This window comes from Tubulanus polymorphus, chromosome 1, assembly GCF_964204645.1.
Source record: "Tubulanus polymorphus chromosome 1, tnTubPoly1.2, whole genome shotgun sequence".
Classification (NCBI taxonomy): domain Eukaryota; kingdom Metazoa; phylum Nemertea; class Palaeonemertea; order Tubulaniformes; family Tubulanidae; genus Tubulanus; species Tubulanus polymorphus.
The window spans coordinates 21100608-21127032 of NC_134025.1; the positions used below are offsets into that span (position 1 = coordinate 21100608).

General features: G+C 38.9%; 1 protein-coding gene across 2 annotated transcripts; it reads right to left on the bottom strand.

Annotated features, from left to right (window-relative positions):
* Window positions 1–1769: 1769 nt before the first annotated feature.
* On the bottom strand, window positions 1770–25509 carry LOC141902439 (eukaryotic translation initiation factor 5-like). Of its 2 annotated transcripts, none has more exons than XM_074790170.1 (12): window positions 25495–25509; window positions 25210–25364; window positions 23357–23591; window positions 22832–22913; window positions 22099–22271; window positions 21438–21560; window positions 21115–21249; window positions 20558–20728; window positions 19825–19986; window positions 19096–19263; window positions 16791–16934; window positions 1770–4379 (listed from the first exon to the last, which is right to left on the bottom strand). In XM_074790170.1, the coding sequence occupies exons 3-12, from the start codon at window positions 23426–23428 to the stop codon at window positions 4251–4253; spliced, it is 1359 nt and encodes a 452-aa protein (XP_074646271.1). In that variant the 5' UTR covers window positions 23429–23591; window positions 25210–25364; window positions 25495–25509; the 3' UTR covers window positions 1770–4250. The 2 variants fall into 2 exon arrangements, with proteins under 2 accessions (XP_074646271.1, XP_074646262.1); XM_074790161.1 differs by lacking the exon at window positions 25495–25509 and adding an exon at window positions 25438–25493.
* Window positions 25510–26425: the final 916 nt, after the last annotated feature.

A 26425-nucleotide genomic window follows, 5' to 3' on the forward strand; every position in this document is an offset into this window, starting at 1 on the left:
ATATAGCTGCCGGGTCTAATACTAAGTTGAACATGATTTGTAAAGGGTAGATATGCGGCCGGCCGGGTCAATGAGAAACAAGTTACCAATTTTTTAGTCTTACATTTATTTTCTTTGAATGACTTAAGCCACGGAGATGCACAACTCCTCGATATGACCGATTTTCTAGCCTCCGTGAAGTTTCCGTTAAGTTCGCAACTCGGCGCGCGCGCGGTTGCGCCAAGTACATCTACTTAAAAAACACGTCCAGGGTTTCATATCATCTAAAGTAGACTTGTCAGAACGTACATTTATCAAAATATTGCTAGTATTTCTTTTTATTGCAGTTTAGAGATACCAGGTGTAGACACACATACACGTCTAAGGTCGACCCGCGGGATTGATTCCCACGGCACACACAGCCAGTGTAGATGAATGATTCATCTTTACCCCTTCCTTCAGTCGGTTTTACCGGTAAAATCCACCACCACCACCAGCACCGTGATCTAATGAGGTCTTAGTCAGAGGTTTTCGTTCCAGCGCGCCGCTGCGGCAACTTGATGATTCCGCGCCGATCCACAAGTGAACGCAGATTTATCACAATTCTGATCAGACGTTCACTTTCGCGAAGCGCTAACTCGCGGGATTAGTCACAATCTTATATCATTCTCGGCGCTACGCAATAATATATCTTCTAATACACACGGTACATGTCCTGAAAAGCCACGTCGATGACCGTAATCATATTTGGCAATCACGCGACGGAATTATTTTCAATAAGATAACTAAGCAGAAAGGGTTATTATTTTCATTTTAGATTGCAACTTTCCTTATATCAACAACAGTCAGCAATGGTGTCGTCGTAGGCCTATGTCACCGGCTTTCTGGCGTACAGTCAGTCGAATATGCACTTTCGTTGAAACCGAGAAAAATCAATTTGAAATTCTGAACTTATTTCTCGCCCTCATTTCCGGATCTTCATCTATCTCGGATATTAAGTTACAGTAAGCTGACCTGTGTCCCTTATTAAACGAGCAAATGCCAAAGATGACTGATACTTACCAATATTTTTGAACTGAAAAAAGGGGTCGCCATACTCGACGAGGTCCAGAAAAACATTCGAGATGCAATGACCATATTCGATGGTTCACCAAAAATATAATCGATTTACATTTCGCTCTATAATAATTCATTCTCCATGTTCAAGGGAATATATGCCCATATATGGATATTCGACGCTAAACCATATTCATTAACATAGCTAACCTCACCTACCTCGGACAAACTGGGACTGGCAAAATTTGGTCCGAGGTAACCGAAATCCGAGTTAAGGATATGAAAATACGTTAGGAAGTCGGAAAATGGTTTCGTTTTTGTCGACTTAGTCAAACGTCCGAGTTAGCCGTGTCCTAGTGCATGGCAAGGTTTACTGTAATTGATTAGCCCGAATAATTAGCAGAGCGTTCGTTATCACATTTGCAGAAATGAAACTTGGTGATTTTAATATGGAATATTCAGCTCATTTTCGACATAAATTGCATATTCGACGGTTCACCAGCCAGCAATATATTGAAACGTAGCGGCAATTCACAATTGCGTAGTGTTGTCTATTGTCGAATACTGAAGTCTTTTCCAACTGGGCCAGTTCCTAAGTCATACGATACATTTTCAGAGATTTAACTGAATGAGAAAAAAGTCTTTCCGCACAAACCATAAACGACGGAAAGGAAATAAAGAAGACAAAGAATTCCGACGAAAATAATTGTAAAATACACGTTATTTATGTTGTGTTCATTCACAAAATGTGATTTAATATTAGTTGAAATGTTGAAGCATAACATACATCATACGTGACACGTTTTATCGTACAATTAGCACAATGATAATTTTTCACAAAGAAAAAAGAACGAACGATTCAAAAACTGCGGTAAACCGTATACATCGTCTAAATTGGCTGAGCAGTGTTACGGTGACATTTTCAAACTAATCGAAATGTAAAGCAGCACCTACAGTAAGGCATTAAGTTCTCCGTATTAAACTGGGTCAGATATGGCTTTAAGACCTAGGCTCGGTTTCAGGTTGAGTATTAGCATAAAATGGTTAAGTCGTTTGGAAGTATAGATCTTATTGAAAACATAACCCAAAAATTTTTTTCCGTAATGAAACTGGACATGGATTGGCCACAGGCGACCTGCAGGCTGAACTGATTTCTGCGCAAAAACCAGTTTAATGAAGTTAATTCTTTTCTAAATGATTCAAAATCTATGAAATGCCCACCCATACAGAGATCGCTATAAGATGCATCTAAATCTGAGAGAATATTTCGCGTGAGTCTCAAATTCAACACATACACCATATTATCATTACAACACTCATAAACAGGGGCGTTGAAAGCAACTTTTGATTGCCGCGGCCAAATGCCGATTTTGGACAGGTTCTAAATATTGCCGCGGCGAATATACTTAATTTCTTCAAAAACGTGGTATTCAAAGGAAAAAAAAACGTCATTCCGTATATTATCGCTGCAGTCGCTGCACTTCCAACGCCACTGATAAAGCTAGAGATCTCGAAGGTATCGTAGAAAGGACTGGTTCGACAACCTAGCATAGACTCTTCCAGAAAACAAGACCACCACCGTAAAATCGCTTAGCAATATAACCAACAGTTACGGTTATGATAATCATTCGATAGGTCCCGTAGCGATCAGAGATTTACAGTCAGTTGATCAGGGGCTGGAGCAGGAAAACCGTGGTCAGCAAACTGTGATTAGGCATTAACGGGCGCAGTAAAATGCTGTTAGCTAAGCGCCGTGTTCTTGCGAGCTCTCATCTTAAGCTGCTTAGCCTAACCATGGATAAGCCACTGACCACGGTTAGGCTGATAAGGTTTTCCTGCATCCACCCCCCGGAGGCCAGTTGCTCAAAATTTAGTTTCCGATGAAAAAAGTTCGGGTTGATACTACGATATTTATCCACCGGTTATCTTAAAGCAACTTTTCGGCAACCAGCCTCGCGTTTCTAATTAATCCAGTACAGACAACTTCTTCAAATAAGAATCGTAACAAAAAAAAACAAAACGAAATCCGCAAAATTTCAACAATTAGATGAGTCAAACTTGGTTTATCTTTTCACTACTGGCTTATATATTTTGATATCGCAGGGGCGCGCACGAAAATCCGCATTTAAAGTCGATCGAAGAGTCCGACTAAACATAAACACGAACATGTTACGCACAGGCTGCACAAGTCGTTTTACCGGAATCGCTTCCTCCTCAAAGAGTATATATATACTACATATTTGGAACAGCCGCGTGATACAAATATACAGAACAGAGAATCATTCAATCGGAGTTTAAAGTACATTCAGCAACACCTTTGAATCCATTATCAAATTTTTTTTATCTCGAAATAAAACGAGTACAATGGACTTCAGATTATCTGTTGGTTGATAATCGAGGCTAGGGCACAACTGGGGCAAGTTACTCGAAACTTGGTTCAAAACCAACAGATAAATACCGTAGTAACAATGAACTTACAATTGTCGCTATGTCAACTTTATCCACAACAGCCAGGTTATCCAGGTTAACAGCGACCAACTTTCGAGCTACCTACCCCTGAATGTAATATCGATCGATGAACGATTATTTTTCGTAATCAGCGATTCGTAAAGCATTGACCGAAAACTGACCGTAGCGGATAATCGAGTATAGTCATCATCGTTCCTACGAGTGGAAATAAACATATCTTAGCACAACATAAAAATATGAAGATATATACCCCGCGTGTAGTCGGTGCAGCGAACACGGGGTTATATTGTATTGTTTCTTTTTTTTTACACGGTATATTCTACAATCAACAAAAAGCACCAACTTTTGACTAAATTACACAATCACAAAAATATTTTGTTTATTAACAACGCGCGCGCGCGCACTCACTTCCCTTGTCTTCGCATCCAACGGGAAAAAAAATGAAACGAAATAAACCTAAGATAGTTAAAAAGGAATGAAAAGCTGTTCACGCTGATCTCTAACAGCGGCTCACAACACCAAAAATTCATCATAGCGAGAACAGTTCAACAGTTGGTAATAGTTTTAATCGTCCAGTAATAAATAGTTACCATCATCAATCGTCAATTTGATGGATTAGATTTTTGTTATTTTCTTATTCCGTCACCCGAGAGATTAGTAGTACGTAGACTTCTACATATAATTTATCGTTATTACATAAACGTATGCCGTATTCTAAGAGAAAGCTCGTGTCGTATTCTTTATTATTATATGGCGTCGATGTCGAAGTCCTCCTCTTCGTCGTCGTCATTACTCGCTTGGATCTTGGTCGCGGCCGGAACTGCTGGCTTAATCGTTTTCGTTTCGATTTGTCGCGCGTCTTTGCTGTAGACGACCTACAAAATACATCGAAAATCAAATTATTCATCAAGCGTGTCGATAATCAGTTTGATCGCCATTAAATATGCGGCATGTCATAGGGGTGGATATAGGGTCTGCTTCAGGGAGGAATGCACCCCCAAAATAGGGCACGTCATATAATTACAAGTAGGGCACTCAGAAAGAAAGCTCGTCCAAAAACGTAACTCATTTTTGGAAATAAGCTTATGAAATGAAACTTTTGTAGTTAGCAATTTCATTTTCTCGTTAAGTTCAGGGGGGTGCATTCCCTGCACCATCCCCTTTGCTTTTGTGCCTCTTAGCAGGTCTGCATCATTGCAAGGGGTTGTACAATTTTGGGGTTTCTGAGAGATGCCTTCCACCGAAAAAATATCTGTCAAAAGGTGAATTATCTCATCGAAGGGGGGTGTATAGGGTAATAAAGAAGTTTCCAGTTTCTAGGCGCCATTTTGTGGCGGTCCCGCAAGGTCCCCATTGTTGCAATAATTTGCGCTCATTTTTAAAACATAAGTTTAGATTGAATATCATATAGTTCTGCAGTCCCTTGCTCGACGAAATCAATTTACACACCATTTTAAAGGAAATGAAATGCAGATATTTGCTGGCGATTCTTGGAATTTTTGAACGCAACAATTGAGAACAGTGACAACGTGAAACCAAGGACCGCATATCTAGACCGTGCGTAAAAGAAATCGCAATATTTATTAATTTTAAAATATCTAAGTATCTCTTCAAGCTATATTTCCTATTTTCACAGAGGTTAAAGAGGGTTATTGGCAGTTTAAGCCTGCGTTAAAATCTTTTGAATATCTTACCTGACGACTGATCTGTACCCGCTTGAGTTTGAGATTACGCGCAAAAGGAGTCTCCCACTGCGCATTGCAATTTCACTGAACTTTGAGATTTGCGACAAGAAATTTTTAAATGCAATTTGATTTCTTCACATTTTCCATGGGGATATTTTGAGATGATAATCCATATCTTCTTTGTACCGTATTTTGGCGGGGGCAATTCGTTAATCTGGTTTCGGGATCCGGTTTGAAGTGTGAACGGCCCAGTTGAGGAATTGTCGTCCAGCCTAGCGCCGATTTTGTGTTCGGTGATATCAAACGTTTTAGAGTCGATGGTGAAATGTGCCAGTCAATTTAAACGCTTAGGGCATATTTAACACATATCTCTCTCTGGTAATCCCTCATTCTACGATCATACAATTTAATGAATCTCAACCTTCTTGCTGGAAAACATCTACCAGAAAACCTTACTGATATAAAATTCCAATATAATATTTAAAGGGGTTCATATCTGTCCCCCATTTGATATTCTGTTTTAGGGGGTCAACGTCCAGTTTGGCAACTTTCAGCTGCGCCGCATATTCAAAAATATAAAAAAACTTAGATTTTTTTTCTAGTGTCCAACCATGAGTGGTACATTCGGTTGAAACGCAAATTAGGTTCTCAACTAGGCCACATTTGCAACCAACACAGAAAGTCCCCACTCTTACAAGAAATCCTTTAATTTCCCAACGCTACAAAACTCGAATTCATCAAAACACTCAAAGTCCATTTTCAACCATACGAAAATAAAGGTAATATATAACCATCAGAAGCAATATTGATGATTACAAACCAGTATATAATTTTATTTTTGCGATTTCTTTTCACAAATCTCAATGTTCAGTGAAATGGCGGTGCGCAGTGGGGAGACCCCTTTTGCGCGTAATCTCAAACTCAAGCGGGTACAGATCAGTCGTCAGGAAAGATATTTTAAAAAATTCAACGCAGGCTTAAACTGCAAATAACCCTCTTTAACCTCTGTGAAAACAGGAAATATAGCTTTAAGAGATACTTAGATATTTTAAAATTAATAAATATTGCGATTTCTTTTACGCACGGTCTAGATATGCGGTCCTTGGTTTCACATCGTCACTGTTCTCAATTGTTGCGTTCAAAAATTCCAAGAATCGCCAGCAAATATCTGCATTTCATCTCCTTTAAAATGGTGTATAAATTGATTTCGTCGAGCAAGGGACTGCAGAACTATATGATATTCAATCTAAACTTATGTTTTAAAATTGAGCGCAAATTATCGCAACAATAGGGACCTCGAGGGACCGCCACAAAATGGCGCCTAGAAACTGGAAACTTCTTTATTCTATCCATGTTTCAAGCAATAACCTTACCAACTAATCTAGCCCCCTTCTATTTTGGGACCCTTTTTCATTTCCCGAAACAGAATATAAAATTTTCTTGCAAGAACATTTCATCTATAATTTCATATACTATACGTCGAACAGCTATAAAAAAATATCGACCATCGAAAGCTAAAACAGGGAGGGCAAACCCTTACTTGCTACGAAACGCGGGCTAACAAATGCATTACAAACAAATCACCAATAAGATATTGACTATAGAGTGATAACCCACCGATAGGCTCCCGGACATGTTTAAAGCGGAAACTTGTTAAAAGAAGACATTTCAGGTCCGCTGAAGTTTGCTTTTGATAAACTGACTCCCACACGTAGAAATGAATGAGGAGCAGCAGCAGAACAATATTACCATTTCGATCATATATTAATAGTTTCCATCCGAAAATAAGATCATTGACACACAAACTAAAAGCCAGTTTATCGGGTTATAAATCATCGTAGTATACTTCACTTGTTGAAACAGGATATGAATGTCACACCCACGCATGATATTCTTTTTTTTCTTCAAAATGAGGTCAAATTAAATTTATTACATCAAGCGCGGCGTTATCGGAGAAGCCCTTTCCCCTTTGTTGCGGAAACAAATATACTAAGTTATCTCGTAGTAGAATTCAGGAAAATAAGGGCGGGCGGTTGGTCAGTCAAAATTTCATTCCCAGGTAAAATCATCTCTAAGAGTCAAACTAAGCTTTCTAACTGCAAACATGGTTGTCACAATTACATGAATTGAAAAATTCCCAAGTTTTTCCCAGGTATTTCATAAGTGTTTTTTTCAATTTTTCCTAATGGAAAATGGGGCCTTTGTAAAAACGAACAGAAATTATCATACTGAGAAAGTGCTGAAGGAAGTTCCCCTCGGCAAACGCAATACGCGAAATGTAAATGAATTTCCCAAACATTTCCCTGATTAGGAGAAAATCTCTTAAATTCCCAAATATTTCCAAACTGGGAATATTATTTCAAAATGAGATTGCTTCGAAGTTGCTGTAAAAAACTGTTACAATAATGTTTATATACATTGATACCTAGTATGCGTTATCAAAAGGGAAATTAAGCGTTTATTTTTGTGAATTTGGGCATTCATTTTGTAATCAAATATATTTCCTAGTTTCATTTTTGATAATTATTTGCTTGAGGATGTGCACGGCATCGGGCAATTCAACTCAATATTCAAATCCAATATTACTTTATTGATATTGTATTCAATATTATACATGTATCATTTATTTTCGACAATATTCAGCGATATACACGCTATTTTTCAAGGTGCCAATGAACGTTCGAGTTAGTTTTTCTCATTTAAGCTATGCGCAAAACCTTTCACCAGTTATGGGATGATTAAACTTCCATTCTAATTATTGAACACCGAACAATTAAAACGCCGAAATACAACACACAAATTCGATCATAACACTATTAGTCACCCACAGACAAACTTCATAACAAATACCGTTGGAATCAAGCCAGCCAGCCACCGTGGATGATGTGGTTTTCAATGACCGAAACTTGAAATGTTTTCATGATTCATACTAAAGTGTAAGCTGTCAACAATCTATGTCAAGCTATGTATTTTGTTTGTATGGCACGGCATTGTACCTATGGTGACAATGAGTAATTGATAATTGGCATTACAATTTATCAGTCCACTTCAAATACTTCAAATGTCTTATCTTCAAAACAAACCGAAGATACACACGAATGCCGCGCAAAAAATTCATCTATTTCATCAAACGAAATAAATGACATTTAAAAAAAACTACAAGATTGGAATGTTTCATCAAACTTCACTTATTGAAATACATCCTTTCGGAGAAAAAATGCTGTATACTATGTATTTTCTTAATCATATATAACTTGAAGAAACTTGAACGAAACAACTGAACCGGAATGACAAAAACCGCAGATATCAACTCAAGGTCGAACGAAGAAATAATCTACAACAACGTCTGCAGGTTGCGTTCCGAGAATTTGAATGTTCCCAACGTGCCAGCCAGATTTCCGGGCCAGCTGCTTATACGATCGTTTACAGGTGTTCCGATTTTTTTTCCCAACTATCTCTATAATCTATTTATTATTCACGCAATAGATTATCCCCTTAAAATCTTAATCTTTAAACAACTCCTAAGAGAATTTCGAGAGATAGAGAGCGAGTTGAAGAAACATCTCTCTGTTCCGCGGTGGTGATTATCGTCGCGCGCATATGGTTACGATAGCTTGCAGGTGCAAAACAGAGCTGCCGTTTTTTTCCCTCGACAGCGCGGGGGAAAAGTTGATCCAGATTTCGATATAAACACCTGCGCACGATGATGATTATCGTTATCTTTCAGCCGATGATAACGTCCGTCGCATTCTTTTCGCAAAACTTCGAACCTATCCGCACGTGCAACAAGTAGCCATGAACTTCCTAAAATAAAGGCATCTCAAGTTCCGTCAAAAATCAAGTTCAGAATGCACCAACAACAAGCGAAAGGAAGCCACATCGTCAACCATTTCGACTCAACTCTTTAGAGTTCCGAACCTCGACAACTGTGAATTGTAGCCACAAACTGAACTGCCAGCCTATCAATAACCATATCAGGGACAAAAAAGTAAATTTTTTTAGGGAGATAACTTTAGGGGGACAGTAGAAACTGTTTCAAGAAACAGATTTTCAAAAGCTTAAAAAAAAAAAACTTAAGGGGGGCACTCAGTCACATCACATGGGATAAAAAAGTAAATTTTCAGGGTGACAAGGAAAACTGAAGAATGAAAACAACTTTTGAGGGGAACGGTAGAAATTGTTTCAATAGATGGCAATAGATTATGAGCGGCATTAAAAAAAAAAGAAGCAGGGGCAGTTAGGCACTTCTAAGAACTGTCACCGACAATCAGGGACAGTTGGCAGCTCGTAGTTCTAAAAATCTGTAGTGAAAATTTCCGACCTTCGGTCGTAGACAAAAGTAGCGACGTCCTTAATGGTATATCGATTGTCAAGCAATAAAACTACTGCCCTTGTTCCACGATAGCGAAATCCTTTTCCGAGAAAAAGAATCAAATGTCAAAAAGATCTACATCTACTGCGCTCTGTAATAGATTTTTACTATTATGTGTGATACGTTTTTCCCCGATGGACTATTTATAGCTCGCAGCGAACGAGGACAACCACGATACTTCACCGCTGAACATTTATAAGTCATTCTATATAAACTGCACGTGAATAGCAAGGACAAAATGATTCATAACGCAGTCGTCTGGTTCGCGAAAACGCTATTGTGCCAAACAAGGATTTTTTCTTCAACTAGAGATATTTTTAACTAAGAAAAGGGGGCAGCAAGTTCGGCAATAGGGGAAACGCTAATTCGCCTACAGTATATATATATATATATATATATATATATATATATATATATATATATATATATATATATATATATATATATATATATATATATACTCCTCATTGCTATCGTCGTAAAAAGTAATTTTCGTTTGCGAGTAGCAGCAGCGAAATTTACAACGGTAATATTTGTAAAGCTACCGATAATTCCGCCCGGAAGGCAATGGTGACTCATAGGTATAGTAGAGGCGGTTGTTAGATGCGGCTCGAGTTACATTACAAACCACAGGCAAAATATATAGATATACATATATATATATATATACGTATCTATCTATAATTGTGTCTCTGCCCGATGAACTTCGATTGACATAACGATAAATTAATAACAATAAGAGGTTTCCATTCGTCTAGACTTGTGAAAAAAGCATTCGATGTGACGTTGTAAGTTATAAAGCTTGTTTCTACGTCGAGCTGAAAGATTTCGCGAACGCTGGATTCTTTTTTCTTCAAAAGTCAATGATCAGAATCGGGATACTTCAATCAACCTCCAGTGTTTTCCATAACAGGTTTTTTTTCAGAGGGGCGGTCAGCCATTTCAATTCTACATCCGTCCCTCCTGAGAATCGGCCGTCCCTTATAAAGTATCTTCTGCCCTACCAGAGTGGATATCAACATTCTATCAATGCTGATATTTGCTTTGAAATATATTGAGCTTTGAAATATATTGAGCTAATGTGAAATGTAGAAGATTTTACACCAAAATTGTTAGCTTAAATGTTCTGAATTTTTGGGTGGGGATCGAAAGCCTGGCTACCTCAGCAGCCATGATGTCCTAATGCAGCCCCTTAAAATTCCAGCATACAGAGAACAATGATCTCCTTGAACAGCCACTCAACAATATAGTTTTTGAATTCATAAAGGGAAAATTTTAATGTGTAACTTAAAAGAAATTGTCCAAATTGAAATACACCAAACAGTCGCAACTAAGACAACATGAATGGGTATACTTTCGACTTAATTAGTTGTCAGAAATCGTACAAAACTGTGAATTAATTCGACAGAAGACGACTGGAGTCTTCGCGGTTACTCGAGGGAGACAGAACGTCCAAAACAAACCGATAAAACAAACGGTAATCTGTTTATACAGCTGAGCCACAATAACCAAACTACAGACATTGACTAATTCTGTTCGCAGATTTGAAACACGCGATGATTTACGGCGCAGTTTCGTGGCAGGTAGTAGTAGACTTCGGGCGCGCGATACGACAGGCAGACAGACTGACTATTGGCTGATCGGGAGCAGACAGACGGCTTCGGCGGGGGCGTCAGGAAGCACGTAAAATAAAATTAAAACTTAGAAGCCAGCCGCTGCGTAGGCTAGGCTTGCAGACGGCAAACGTATCATCGTACAGGTGCCACTCGGCGGACACAGACAAAACCTTATAATCAACGAGGCACCGAGGGCTACGCGAGTTCGACGAAAAGCTTTACGAGGTGGCGCGTGGAAAAAACCAACTGGGTAAATTTTCTGTTGTCGATCGAACATCATAACGAGGAGATCGAGTCACCTGGCAATTTGCCGCCGCAATAACCAGTACGCACACCTGTACCGCGAACCCCAGGCCGGGAAAATGCGAAGAACGCCGGGAATTCTCTCACGTTCGGTTCTAGTAACGAATTCCGGGTTAAATAAAAGACCTGTCGACGTTCGACCAGGAATGCTAACTAGAGGTAATTCGAAAAGATAATATACCCATTTCATCAAAAGTATGCTACATTTTTCGCGCGCGAAAGCTTCCTACTCAACATAGCGCACGTTCACTCGACAAGTGGTTGTTTCAGCATGACCACAATTCGACCTTGATTTACTTCGATACTCGAACCAAACATAACCGAACGATGGCGAAATGAACACAAACGTTGCGCCACCACCACTGCTCAGATACTCCAGGAATGTTTACCACGTCACCGCGAAAAAAATGGCCTAAACTCACTTGCCGGACGACCCAATTTCACACGGCGCAAAGTTATCGAAAAATATATAAGCCAGACACAAAACGCGTAGGCGTCAATGAATTCAACAACCAATTCAACCACCTGTTACTGAGCAATCGCGTATCTAGTCAAAAACTTGTTCGGGTTCATGTTTGATGTTAGGTAATACAAATACCGATACAAACACCACAGATAACATAGCTCAGCAATAACGAGCCTGAGAATTCGCCCCATTTTGCGAATAAATATCGACGCAAAATCCATTTTTGTTGTATCGAAAATGTTAACGGGTTGACTGCAAGTATTTCCGCCGTTCAGGGAGCGGGATTCAAACTTGGCAGTTACCATGTACTACGTTACCAAGGATGAATCGCAATCCACAGTCGTTCCGGACCCGTCACAGTCCCGTGTTCAGCTTTATAGATTTAGCTATTAAGTTTAAAAACTCTGATTTAAACTCCACTTCACGATTTAACTCAAGGATTCAAATACTAGTACCTGACAACTGAAGTCCTGACTGTTAGTTGAGAATGAATTGAAAATCAGCTAAAATTGCCAATGTTTTAACGTAGGAATCAAAACTTTATAGAACTAAGAACTTCTACCGGTGATGAGTTTTATAAGGCGCACGTTTGAAAATTAGAATAACTCTCATCTAAACCGAACTCAAACTAAACCTGCAAGAGTGGAACTGGACATGGTTGACATCCACAACTGCTTGTACAGTACCAATGTTCTTCGCAACAGGTTTTATAGAAAAGCGGCCACCCCTTTTATTTCTATATCCACCCTTCTGAATATCAGCCACCCCTAATAGAATATCTGCTGCCCCTACCAGAGTGGACGCCAATATTCTACCAATGCTGATAATTTCTTAGCTAATGTGAAAAATAGGAGATTATACCAAAATTGAGCTTAATTGTCTGTATCTTTTTTTTTGGGGGGGGGGGGGGGGTGGATTGAAAGCCTTGCCAAGTCATACAGTTAACAATGAATGCATCCCCTTAAAAATCCCAGTATACGGAGGACACCAAGTACCCTTCAGTAGGAAGAACCACCCTTTCTCGACTTTCTCTTATCGGCCTACGAACTACGACCTTAGAATGATAATAATAACATTAATATCACGAGGACAAACGCGCACACGGCACTACCACCGCACCGTGGCAGATAGAATGAGTCATCCACTCTGAAATGATCCGATCAATAAAGGTGTTACGATAAACCTGCTTACAACAACCAACTGACGGCAACCGATCAAAAGAGAATCAGAGAGAGAGAGAGAGCGTTGACTCATCACCGGGTGAAAAACAGTACTACGTGTTGCTTCGGCATAATATAATTGTATCACTTAAAGGCTGGCGCGCGCGCGCGAGTGGAGCCATAAAAATCATGTTACAAATATAAATGCGCGTTAAGTGTATCTGGTTGCGATAAATGAACGAACCTACAAATAAGGTACTAACATCCGTTTATTGTAACAACCTGCAACCGAAGCGACGATACTTCCTTGGTTGCCTGATTTTAACATAATCATAATCAACTTCCAATATGTACAACTAGTGAACTTTTCTGATACGCTCACCCGGGCATCGGACTCTTTGCGCGATATTCTTATCGTCGCGAAATTAAACTAGACAAAGTTAAACTATCAAACGAAGAATATGCCGTCCTGATGCCCAGTTCCATTAGCTCGGTTGATGATGTCTCGAATTCATAACGTCTACACTCACAGGGATCAAGAAGGGTATGAAACTTTACCGTTAAAGTTGTCCTGCTCGAGTACTGTATATATTCAGTAATCATGTACAACGATTATTATACATATATGTTATGTATACACATTTGAGAAAATATAAATTCATTCAGTCACGCGAGGCACCGTGTTAAATTTTTAACACCGTATTTTCTGCTCAATAAGCCCATTTTTTCTAGCCCTAAATTTCTACCCAAAAATATCATGACCGGCTTATTGGACAGATACGATCTGAACCTAAAAAATCATACCCCAATCTATGTCACTCCAATGTTCCCGGAGACCTCGAAATCGAGAAGAGTGGTCCATATCAATTTGAGGTCATTTTGAGCTTCCACAACTGTTGATACCCAGGTTCTATGATTTGTCATGTATTTTGACTGTACATATTTCATCTAATTAATGAATCAATTCTATTTGCCAATGTGCGAAGACGTCTGCGTTCATTGTTATCCATTCAGTTTCTTTTGAACACGAACCGAATCGATGGCAATTAATTAATCAATTAATCAAATATCCTCGAGAAATTAACGACTACCTCGTTATCTAGTATTTCATATCATACAATATTTTACAAATAGGTATCGATTTTAAAGAGTGAAAAACGTAACACCCTCGGCTAGCGTTACGCGAAACACGGTCACGAGAACCTCGGATTGATTTGGGTGTGTAATCATATTCATATCAACAGAAAGCGACGAGGGCTTAATAGGGCGAAACCGTCGCCATCTCGTCACTCGGAAAAAACACCTAGACAAACCCCGGCGACACGGTACTGACACCAACTCGCGCGAGCCGCTATCGACAACAATTTCAGTCCGAATGCCTTCATTGCGCGTCATAGGAACTTCTCCGGGAACAAAACCAGACAGCAACCAATACTCATTAATCTGTCTTCACTAATATGTATCGACTAGGGGGGATTGATTCGGAGATATCAGCGTTACATGTCAACAATTATAGTATTAATAAAACACCAATGTAGAGGGAGAATCTCCCAATAGTGTAGTTCACTAATTTACTCAAGGGAGTCGTCTTCGAAATGGAAGTAATACGGCTGATGTTTTTATTTCATCATGATATGATTTTCTTTTACTAAATTTGAAGCCTTCTCGTAATCGTTCACATTTTGAAAACTCCGCTAAAAACCTTTCCGCGGTTGTTTAGAACTGGAAACAATTGTCACCTCAACATGAAACACCCCACCTTATAACCGTGATGTGTGTCCACCAAAAAACCTCCTGCCTATTTATATAGTTATCTATCTAGATTATAAAAAAGTCCAACAGTAGAAATGAAATTTTGTTTCGTCTTCGTTCAGACCACAACTAACCAACGCGACATTCCACTGGACGATGGCTACTAGAAGTAAGCCAGTCTCAAAATGAAGACATCCTCATTGTGTATCATTAAGCTCGTTATATCATCGCTCTTTCCGATAATATCTATTCTAATGATGGATGGACGTCCAACGACTACGAAATATTCTTCAATATTCTTTTGAAGTACACGAATGATGAATTACAACGGGCGGACGAGGACGAAAATATACCGCGCAACGCGGACACATTTGATGTAACGGGTATGCTTTATGATTGAAGACCGTGGCACTTCTGTGGCGGCACTTCTTCTCAATGGAATATTATATATCTCTTTATGAGTCATCAGCCCCTAGGAAGGAGGCAACAGTCGGGCAGAAAACAATACTTGTTTTTATACAGCCGGTAGCCAGTTGCCAATAGCTCGTGTCGCCGCGATAATCTATAAATCGGTGTCCTCAGTTGACTTGTGGGCGGTGCCTTTCTTCGTAAGTCAATAAAGAGGTCCTCTAACTGCCATTAGAATTCCGATACGTCTAACCTAACCGGGAGAGATGGGAAGAAAATTGACTGACACCTGTTAGTCGACAACCAGGCATGAGGCGCTACCGAAGATGACTCATCGTCAGTCGGACAGAGCCATCTGCCAATAAGTGCTAGAACTATAATAACATGACGCTATTGTCATGAATTAAAAACAAGTGGATGATTGCATTAAACACAGGGCTAATGAAACCCCCCTCATCAATGTATCCTATTCTATACTAAAGACAGATCTCTAATTCAAAGTATCACAGTAGTAGCAATCTAATCAATCCAACTTTTAAAGTCTGACTGAATGACTTTAAAAGCTTTTCTCCTGTCCTGAGCAAATATTCCGAATGAACAAAAATGATTAGTTTTTCTTACAGGGGCAGAGGAAAGGAAAAACTTTTTAAAAATTAAATTCCAATTATCAACCTGAAATGGCAAAATGCAAGCACTAAAAGCAATAAAAGCACATAATCACCAAGAGGGGTGTGATCGTCCTAGAAAATTCACATGTAATTTTCTTACAATATGAAAGTTCTGGAATGAATTCTTTGATTATTTTTCAATCTGGGTTTTTCAAAATAATTTTGTGAAAACATTGCTAACTAATGTATTCGACTGCACACAAGAATTCAACCTTGAAATACCGCCCCTGATAAACCACCATTCCTGTCAACGCCAGGTATGCTCTGAGGAACATCTCCATTTAGTCTTGAAGTCAAAATCATCCCCCGATATAGCCTACTGCCATACTCTCTAAATGGAAAGAATCCTATATCACTGACGTACCCGGTAGGTGGTATTGGGGTTGACTGTATATCGCCAGCATTTTACTTAGCACATCATATATCATGAATTTTTAGGAATCCTTTATATTCGATAACTCCTGAAACGCCAAAGTCCATAGACTGAAGACCAGAGAAAACTCTCGTCTATGTCAACATGGGATGACATCATAATCTACAGGGTCTTTACCCTGACCAAGGTCAATGAGAATATAATATAATGAGAATAAGCCTCACGATTTTGACCGAATGTTTAAAACCTTTTCAACGTTTTTCTACCCAAACAGGAAGAGGGAGTAGCCATGAATAGGTTGCCGCACAAGGCTAGGTGGAGTAACTTCAATCGTACTGGCTAGGGATGTCTATTTGGAGGGAATGCCGACAAAATTCCAACTGATATTCTTTGAAGCAGTATTTCGCTTACCGGTAACTTTAAATTAGCCGACATAAACAAATTGAAATCAGACAAAGAGCAAATAATGTAGTATGTGCATACCTCAACACCATCCTCGGCATCATCATCATCTTCATCCGAGTCGCTGTCTTCTTCCTCTTCAGCTTCTTTCAACCACTTAATAAACGGGGAAGCTTTATCTCGTATCTCCTGCGACACAGCCTTTGGCACATAACGCTTGGAAACCTGTAATGTATACGGCAAATCTTGCACATTTCATTGAAAGGAAAGATACATATAGCTTAGCTAAAGCCAAGATTTATCACAGTACAATACAATTTAAATAATGTTTTCTTTATTTGTATGGAATGGTGTTTCAAAAAACACATGTACATGCACATGTACAATATCTAACGCATTGAAGGTATTTAATTTTTCTGAAAAGGAAAAAGCCCAAAAGCGGCGTGATGCTGGCTGCCGTCTAAAAAAAATTGACTTAATGAAAATAATACAAGAACCCACTGGGTTGCTATAAACAGCTCGTCGAATATAGAAATCCGTCACTCAAAAACCCATAACCACAGTCAAGTAAAAAACCTTTTCACTGTGTTTACTTCGCAGTGTTAACTTCACAGTACGATGTAATTGTTAATTAGTTAAAACCTCTATCAAAAGATGGAGGCACCTGTCAAGAATTGTCAAATATAAGTACCGGTAACTAACAATATAATGCACTGCAGGTTAGACGCTTTGCAGTGGTTCATCCATTACTTATATTAATTTTCAAGTTTCCATTTTCACTGGAAATTTATTGAGGGAATCTGCCAGTAGTGAAAGGGTTAGAGTAATTCCAAAATAAATTTTCCCATTTAGTACCCGGTATATACATAATACTCCAATTAGAAATGTTATCCTCAGAAAGTATCGGGTATAATCAATAAACCAAAACACCCACAGTCGGTTTTAATGAAAAAAATCTGCGAAAAAATCCGCCGAAAAACTCGGAAAAATAAATTCACAAGACGTATTCAACCGAACTGCAGTGAGCTGGTTGATTCAGCCCAAATGCCTTCAGTGCACATCATAGGATCGTTTGAAAACCAATACTCATCGTCAACGAAATAATTCTTACTCAACAAGCCGTTATCAAAAAACGCGCGTCAAGATTAGAGTCAAGTTCAGATTTTTCTTTAAGAGGAATCGTCAGAAGAACTTTCTATCAAAACGAAGAAGTAGTCCAACCCAAAAGCAACAAAGAATCAATTTGGTTTTCAGCCCAAAAATGCCTTCACTGCATATTTTAAGATCACAGTTCAACTCATGATTTGAATTATATGAGTTAAGCCAGGTAAATCACAATATCAAATTTGAAACAGTTGGTCTAGAACAACCGGTCTTCTGTATTTGTAAAGACCAACAACAAAAAATTAAAGTCGCCCTAAAAATGGTTGCACTTTCCCAGGACGGAATCCTCAGAAAGATTCAGAATAATCACTTAACCAAATCTTGTCTAACCAAATTATACGGACCTGTTCCAAAAACATCAACAGAAAAACTCTTAATTCAATTTTAGGAACAGATCCAATTCAGCAGCGAAGAATTGATTAAATCAGCCCAAATGCCTTCAGTGCACATCATCGGATTCAAGTGTCTAACCGCTCGTTTTCTTTTTAACGTACAATAGGTTTATTAGTGAAATAAAGCTAGTGGGGTACTTTTTCAAATATCCGATGGGAACTAAGAAAACTCAAGTCGATTCAAATCGTCTAGCCTTTCAGGACAGACTCACTGGTACCGTCGGAATCCTCAGAATGATTCGGAATAATCACTTAACCAAATCTTTTCTCGCCGAATTATACAGACATGTCCCGAAAAAATCACCAGAAAGACTCTGACTCAATTTTAAGAACTGATCCAATTCAGCAGCTAAGACTTGATTAAATCAGCCCAAATGCCTTCAGTGCACATCATAGGATTCGAGTTTCGACATGGCCATTTTTCTGACCAACATTCAATAGGTGTATACAACTGAAATTTGAATTATCGGTAAGCGGAAGAAAGAACCACTTGTCAATAAACTATCTGATGAGAATTATTAAGAATACTAGGTCATCTAGCCTTTCGGGACAGACTCACTGGTACCGTCGGAATCCTCAGAATGATTTGGAATAATCACTAAACCAAATCTTGTCTAACCAAATTATATGGACGAGTCCCAAAAAAAATCACCAGAAAGACTCTGACTCAATTCTTTTAGGAACAGATCCAATTCAGCAGCCAAGAATTGATTAAATCAGCCCAAATGCCTTCAGTGCACATCATCGGATTGAGCAGGATGGACCACATGATCTGTTTACATGAAAATATTGTGCATTACGAAAATACTTTTCGAACAAATATTAATTACCTTTGAGGCCCAATCCAAAATGACCTCCTCTTCAACAATATCCAAATCATAGAACGTTTTCAGAATATGCGGCACCTTCGGCAGCAACGTGCTGCTGTATTTCACACCGGCCAACTGTTCCAGACCGTGAAGCAGATACCGTTGGGCTTTCGGGTTTTCATTTGTGAACTGCAAAACGAAACATAATTCATACATCACAACTAAACCGACTTAATACTCTCCTTACAACATCTAGTCTACTTGCATCGAATCTATCATTATCCGCAGGTTCAATTACTCATCCGTCGCGAAATAGACAGAATGACCTAAATTGTCATTAGCAATAACGCAATATTGATGTTAATTAAGTTCCAACTCTTGGTCTTATCATGGAAATTTGACATCGCACTTAAAATGGCATCAAGGTACATTGCATCAGGTAAAGTTTAATTTAAAATCCATTAGCCGTGGACTCATTTCTTGCAATAATTCATTTCAAGTTGTTCATAGAATAACTATATTTGGAATGGAAGCGGTTGGTAGTGCCTTAGCAGTTAAATGGGTTTAGCTCTGTAAAATTCTATACGATAGCCAATGACTAATGTTAATTCATGAGCATACTACATATAAAATCTAGTTTTCTATTCCAAAGTATTGGCCCTGAATTCCAGCGAGACAAAATTCAGGAATTTGACTGACTTTGGGTGGTGAAACAAACTCCCTGAACTGTACGAAGAAACAAACGCTCACCCGAAGGAAAATCTTTCGGTATTCTTTCACTTCCACGAGCACCTTTTCGGACAACAAAAGCTCCACTAACACCATCGTCGCTTTTTCTTTGACTTCGAGACGGTCGGCTTCGCCGAGAATATCCTTGTCGGCGTTAGCGACATTTCCTTGGCTCATTTTCGTCTGAAATAGATAATTGCACGATCGTATAATTGCCACCTTCAATGCATTATTGATCGTTCTCGAAATCAATGTATTCAAAATGTAACTGTAAGGTTCCAAATGCAAAGCAACCAGCTCCAATTCAGCGTAGCCGCTATACAGATCCAAAACTTGATTTATTTCCCAAAGCTTTGGCCCTGAATGTCAATGATTAATATCATCCAGGAATTTGACTGACTTTGGTATTCAGATTGTTTCTGGTTGAAGTCCCGACGTCCGAAGACCCTTTTTGATTTGGCCTTATTCTATGTTATTAACTAACAAATGACAATTAAACGGACTTCATTTTTAAAGCAAGTTTAAAACATGAATTGGGATGATTTGTAAATCCGCCCTTATCAGTACTAAATATTGGTTAAGGCAGAATGACGAATCCTTCTTCTAAGAAGGGCACTGCTGGCAAACCTGTTAAGACAAATGTATTCCAAAAAAAACCTTCTATTTTACTTTGACGAAATATTTGCAGCCCGAATGCAACCAAGTTTAGCGAAGGTTACCATATTATCAATCATAAATTCGTTGTTGCTCTCACCTTCACGAAGTTGTAGAATATCTCCATTCTTTCTTCAGATGATTTCTCCAGATCGTCGTCAATGGCCAGTTTCTGGGCGGCCGACGATAATTCGTTCATTCGAGCTTTAACGGCCGACTCATCTAGATCACCCCAATCATCATCATCCTCCTCATCGGCGTGGTTATTATTCTGTAAACGGCGAAAAGCAACTCGTCAATATCTAAAATATTCACGGTTCAACAAATTTGCTGTTTTGTATAGCGGCGATTCCATGAAAATGTTCAAAAGCACGCTTTACACTACCTAAAGTTGGTTTCTAATCAGGGGAAGAAAAATCCAGGTCCTAACTGTATCAATTTAGGGGTAGTGTACTGTACAACAACAACAAACTAGACAAAAATTTCTTATTGCCCATTTCTCTAAATCGAAGGAGTTTTGAGCATTGCGTTCAAAAGAAATGAGTTTCAAGAGCTTTTAAGGAGTTTTCAATGAATTTTCAAGGAGTTTTCAATGAATCGGCTAATCGTATGGACCCTGTGCAAGTATGGAGGGATATCAATGCTGAAAATGCTCACCAAAGCTGGCGCTTCAACTTTTTCAGGTTCCTCTTTGGTTTCGTGGTGACCATTGGCCTCGGGACTACTTCGACTATCTTTCTCCTTGCGTTTTCCTTTCTTGAGGTCCTTCTTAGAAGGCGTAGCTCCACCAACCTGTAACGATACGGTAAAATGTCTTTACGGGCATTTTCTTTCATTAAATAAGACGCCCGATTTCTAGAGCTAATTCCATCATATTGAGTATGAAATCGGCCTTCAAGCGTATACAACAAACTGAAGTAAAAAGTTGGTCAACTGGTGAACCTTGTGACACTGGTGAACAAAAAATTGATTCAATTTACCTGTTCACTGCCAGGAGGATTACGGATGATGTAAGTTGTCAATTTGTGTCTCAGCTCTAATTGTCCGTGGTAGCCGCAAGCCATACAATGCTGCTTGATTGTTTGCGCTTTCGTGTTAACATTCTGCAACAAATTTTTCAAGTTCATGTATCCGATCGATTACTGCATCAGTTATACTAACGACGCGCTAGATGTCTGTCAAAAATCAAATTAATCGGGATCGTTGATTTTTGTTAAATGATTCTTGGAGTTTACATGATGGAAATTCAATTCATGCAATGGCAATGAATTTATAAGATTTGTGCTTGAGTTAATGAACTTTGTATTTCGGCTTCTAAGCATTCATGTTGAGTTAAAACAGAATATATTTAAATGTATATTTTTACATATCTATTGGATGGATGGCAACTATCATCTGGAATCAGTTGCATAGCCCAATTTCAACTGAGGGCTCAGCTTTCTAATTTTGAACTAACCCTTGGTTAAAAGTCGAAACTTATTACTTTTTACCAATAACTATAACGTTTCCATTTAATGCGGCATTGTTTATCCAATATTAACACCTAGTCAACCGAGTTGGATTAAAACACTTATTTACTGATAAAGGTATCAGTCCAAAAGGAGCCCAATTCACACCCATACATGAAATATAAACACTTACTAAGCTCGTTTCGGGATTTTCACAATTTGGACACAATACGAATTTATTGATAAAAATATGAAGGAGTTCTTGGAGTTTAGCCGAGTCGTGAGACCCGTTCACGATGAAACGTTCATTTTTCAAGTCGAACTGAGTCTGAGCACCTAATTCACAGCCAAAAAATTTGGTGGGATCTGAAAATGAAGTATAACACAGGATGAAATAGAGATCACTTGGAAATTTATCATAGCATGTCTGATAGTTAGATTCTGAAGAACAATTAACAAAGTACAAGGCTCTTCATTTCGAGCTACCTGATGCCCGAATTTCCCCCATTGAATACAACTTCATGATTTTTCCCAATAAGCATATTCAAGGTTTCTTTTCCATTATTATTCTTATTGATGTAACTTAGAAACTTTATTGTAAACTCATGATGCCTGGGGCCATTTGAACAGTCATGACTTCAGTGCGAAAGTCGTCTTAAATCTTAAAAGTAGCTGCTTCATTGGCTTTAGAACTAAGATGGTCTTAAAAAATCTAAGCCATGAATGACTGTGCAATTGACCCCTGTATTAATGAGAGCAATGATTCTAAAACGGCTTAAACCACTCCGCCTCTCACAACCAGACAACCTCATCGTACATACTTAGTATTATCTAGAGGGAGTGATCACCAAAGCCATGTTTCAGGAAGCTAGAACTGAAAATACAATAAACCAAAACTCAAAATACAATATCATCGATATACTTACATGTTGGGGGACGCGACAGAGATTTCGCTACCTCCACCATATTAACGATTACAGTTTTTATCCCATTTCCCTTGCCTTCGACCTGAAAATGATGAAAAGGCCGATTTTGAAATAACAAATCATGTGTACCGGCAACACTTTAAAATCACTGTTGTGTGTCGTATATTGGGGGTCGACTGCACTTAATTATGAGCAAACTTAGCAGGCACTGGCATTGAAATCAAGCAGCACCTCGTTATTCAAGCCACTATTTCCAGGGCCTGGTTTTATTGACTGGTATTAACAATAACCCAGGGGCTAACTTAATTCATTGCTAAACCTGCCACAGAGTTTTGTGCATGTACACATGGCTTTCAGATTTAAATGAGACAAGGGGACCAGGCAGTTCAGTTTCAACAATTAACCACACAGAATAGGCAGTTTATTTTATTTTGAATAATGGCAATTCATTTCAATCAATTTTCCTTAGTCTGACGCACGGCGATACATCAGCGCAATATCTGAGCGATGTTTACGGCGGCTTACCTTAGCTATCAGCTTGGGCATTTTGTAGCGATAAAACTGGTCGTTGACATTTCTGTTAACGTTGAGAGACATGATGACGATGAATTGTACCGTTTGTGTTTTCTATGATTCAATGATGTTCCGCTAGTCGATTTATGATCACACTTGCAGTTATTCATACAAAAACTTGGTAATGTTGAGTGTTGTTCAAGTTCACCTATGAGGTGCGATATATCCGGCCGACCGCGCAGCAACTCTGCAACGTAAAATCAACAAAATTGATAAAATTGTTTCTTATCAACAATTGTTAAACTTGTTTGAAACAGTCACACATGCTTTAAGTCATCGTAGTTCAAGTTGGGACATATGTTGAGGACTTTTCCACAAGATAACTTTCACTTGGCATATTAATTCCAAATACAAATTGGGACTCAAAAATTGAAGAGTAAATTCATAGATTTTCTTATTTATGCTTCTTCGAACTGACGTCATATGTCATTATATTATCAAGTAGACTAGTGGGTCTAAATGATTTCACCTAAGAGATGGACACAGTCCTACCATCTCTTGATTTTGCATCAAACACCAATCTACAAAGCCATGTGGATGGGGTAGCTTAAAACTGGGCCAAAACCTTATACCGAATGGCTATAACATGTACTTAAGTAAAACGAACAATGCAGTATTAACTGGATTTTGCCCACATCATTATCGTCTGTCCAGTGAAAATAAACAAGTCCAAGTTACAGGTTATCGAAGATGAATAAATAAGTCATGTACAGTATGGCGAGATCCTATTTATGCCAGAATTAAATTTGAAGACTTTTCAAGCTAATATTCAAGGATAGTTTACAATGGTAGTATCGAGTATTCTGATTCACACCAACAGTTACATTTCCTCTATAAGAACCAGGCCAGTAGCAAATCCACTTATAAAACCGAGGGTGGGGGATGGGGGTGTTAGGGTATGGTAAAAGGGTACGAGATATTCAGGATATTAACGCATATAAGTATCCATATGATAGCACTTTTCCAGGCTTCTGACAAATATGTGTTTTAATCTGAGAAATACGAGGTATCTTTGGAAACAGTCAATCAGGATTTTCTAAGGCTAAACATGTAAAAATTTAGGAGCTACCCTGGAATCCCCAAGGCCCTTCAACCTGCCGTTGCATTGATGTTTTCTTCTGTTTGGCTCCACCATAAAGACTCCCTTCAAAACCCGTGCAAGATAGGTCTTCTGCTAGTTCAACTATATCTGTACTTTCCGATTTCAAAATCAAACCCCCAGCGTTCCATACCAACAAGTGGAAGCAACATATTCCTAACCATATGATAACCTTGATAATAATAATGACAGCAGCGCATAGTGGCTGGAGACCTAAACTGCTGCTGCTAGAAAAATCTCTGAGATATTAAAAGAATTGGCCATATTGCACGGACTCTATGTCTGTGCTCATAATAGCGTACAGGAAGGGATTGTGGGCTCGTTACATAACTGTGGAGGACCAATATCAAAAATTTACAACAGTAATCTTTCCTGTTACCACCAATTAACAATGATAAAGGTACTTTTATTCCTAGCATAAAATTCCTTGATTTTGTACCCCCAGCTTCATGTCAAGCCCCTGTGAGTGTGAAATTTTCCATACATACATCTTAAAAATCTATCTAAGTCCATCGCTTAACAAACAGTCCCGTAAGTGCAGGATTTCAGAACATGATGAAACATGTGGTGTGACTAATTAATCCAATTTATTAATTTTTAAGGATTTATTACTTTTTGTAGGTAGATTAAGAATTATTCAGGAGTAAATTGTGCAGGACATGAAACTAATAGCCACAATTTGAAGGCACAATTGTTTAATAATTACCGTTTCGACACGATAAAGTCATAAAAACGCTGACCAGAATAGGACGTCTGAAAACGTGAGAGCGTAATGGCGGCGATCAGGGCGTCCCAGCCAGACAGCGGGAGAAGAGGCAGAGAACTAAAACGGGCGACGAGCGTCTCTAAAACGACCACAATCTGTAAATATAGAAACGATTAAACATCAGCAACGATTAGAAAGCAAACTTATCCGCGAAAGAAGTCGAGTTACCGCTTTTCTAGCGTGAAATATGGAGAGAAATTATGCTAATCAGATATAGACACGCACACAGTCTAGCTGCTAGGGATTCGGTATTCGTTCGCAAACGCGATCGTCAATGACGTCACTTGGCTACGTAGCAGTCACTTCAACTAAATTGGAATTGACTCAAATCTGTACCTCATATTGACAATTTGGAAACACGAAATGATAGAAAAAAGTCTAAAGGTAACAAATATTCTTTATAACATAGATGTGCGAGGTGAAAGATCATGCAGGGTTATTTGAATTGCATCTGGGTAACAATAATCAGTGACGTCATTGATGCTCAGGCCTAAGATCTAATGATGACCTTTGTGGAATATTCGACGCTGTACTAACAATTATTTGATAAAAAAAATTCACGATTCGATAGTTTAGTGTTGAAGATTCGAAGCTTTGCATATTTTTCAAAGAAGGTAAAATTAACCTTGAATTGTATCAGCAAAAGATAATGTCAACAGTTAATAAAAGAAAAGCACGAAGGTGGCAGCACTGGACGGTAGCGGTTTCATTTGATGCCTTCAGCGTTCAGCGGGCTTTTGGGTGAACTCTAGAGCCGCCGGGTAATTTTCACTTGAACCGGATAATGAATAACGTCAAAGTGGAGGCATTGTGGAAACGACAGTGTTATGAATTCTGCGCCGTTCAGCAACCAGTCTAATCACTTAATGTAGGGTGACATTACTGGTGCAGACCGGTGACCACGTGCCCGGATCCGAGTGGCACGCCGCTCGGCGGGTCTGCTCTGAAAATGATTAGTTCAAACCGTTTTGATTAACATGGTCTAGAGGAGTCAGTGGTAGTCATATCAGTTGTACCATCCAGAATGTTTGTGGAGGACAAGACCCAAAATTTGACCATTTATTTATCGCCGGCGTAGGGGCGCGCTGGTGCCGATGGCCGAAACCCGGTTCATTACGGCGACTAGCGACAGGTGTATTGAAATACCACATGGTAT

What these genes read in the sequence shown, in the direction of transcription:
- LOC141902439 (XM_074790170.1), bottom strand. Translation starts at nt 23,428, where the DNA reads ATGTCTCTCAACGTTAACAGAAATGTCAACGACCAGTTTTATCGCTAC. An exon ending in AAAATCCCGAAACGAGCTTA is followed by an intron (nt 21,561 to 22,098) that starts GTAAGTGTTTAT and finishes AATTTGTTGCAG; the next exon opens with AATGTTAACACGAAAGCGCA. An exon ending in TTTTGGATTGGGCCTCAAAG is followed by an intron (nt 16,935 to 19,095) that starts GTAATTAATATT and finishes TATACATTACAG; the next exon opens with GTTTCCAAGCGTTATGTGCC.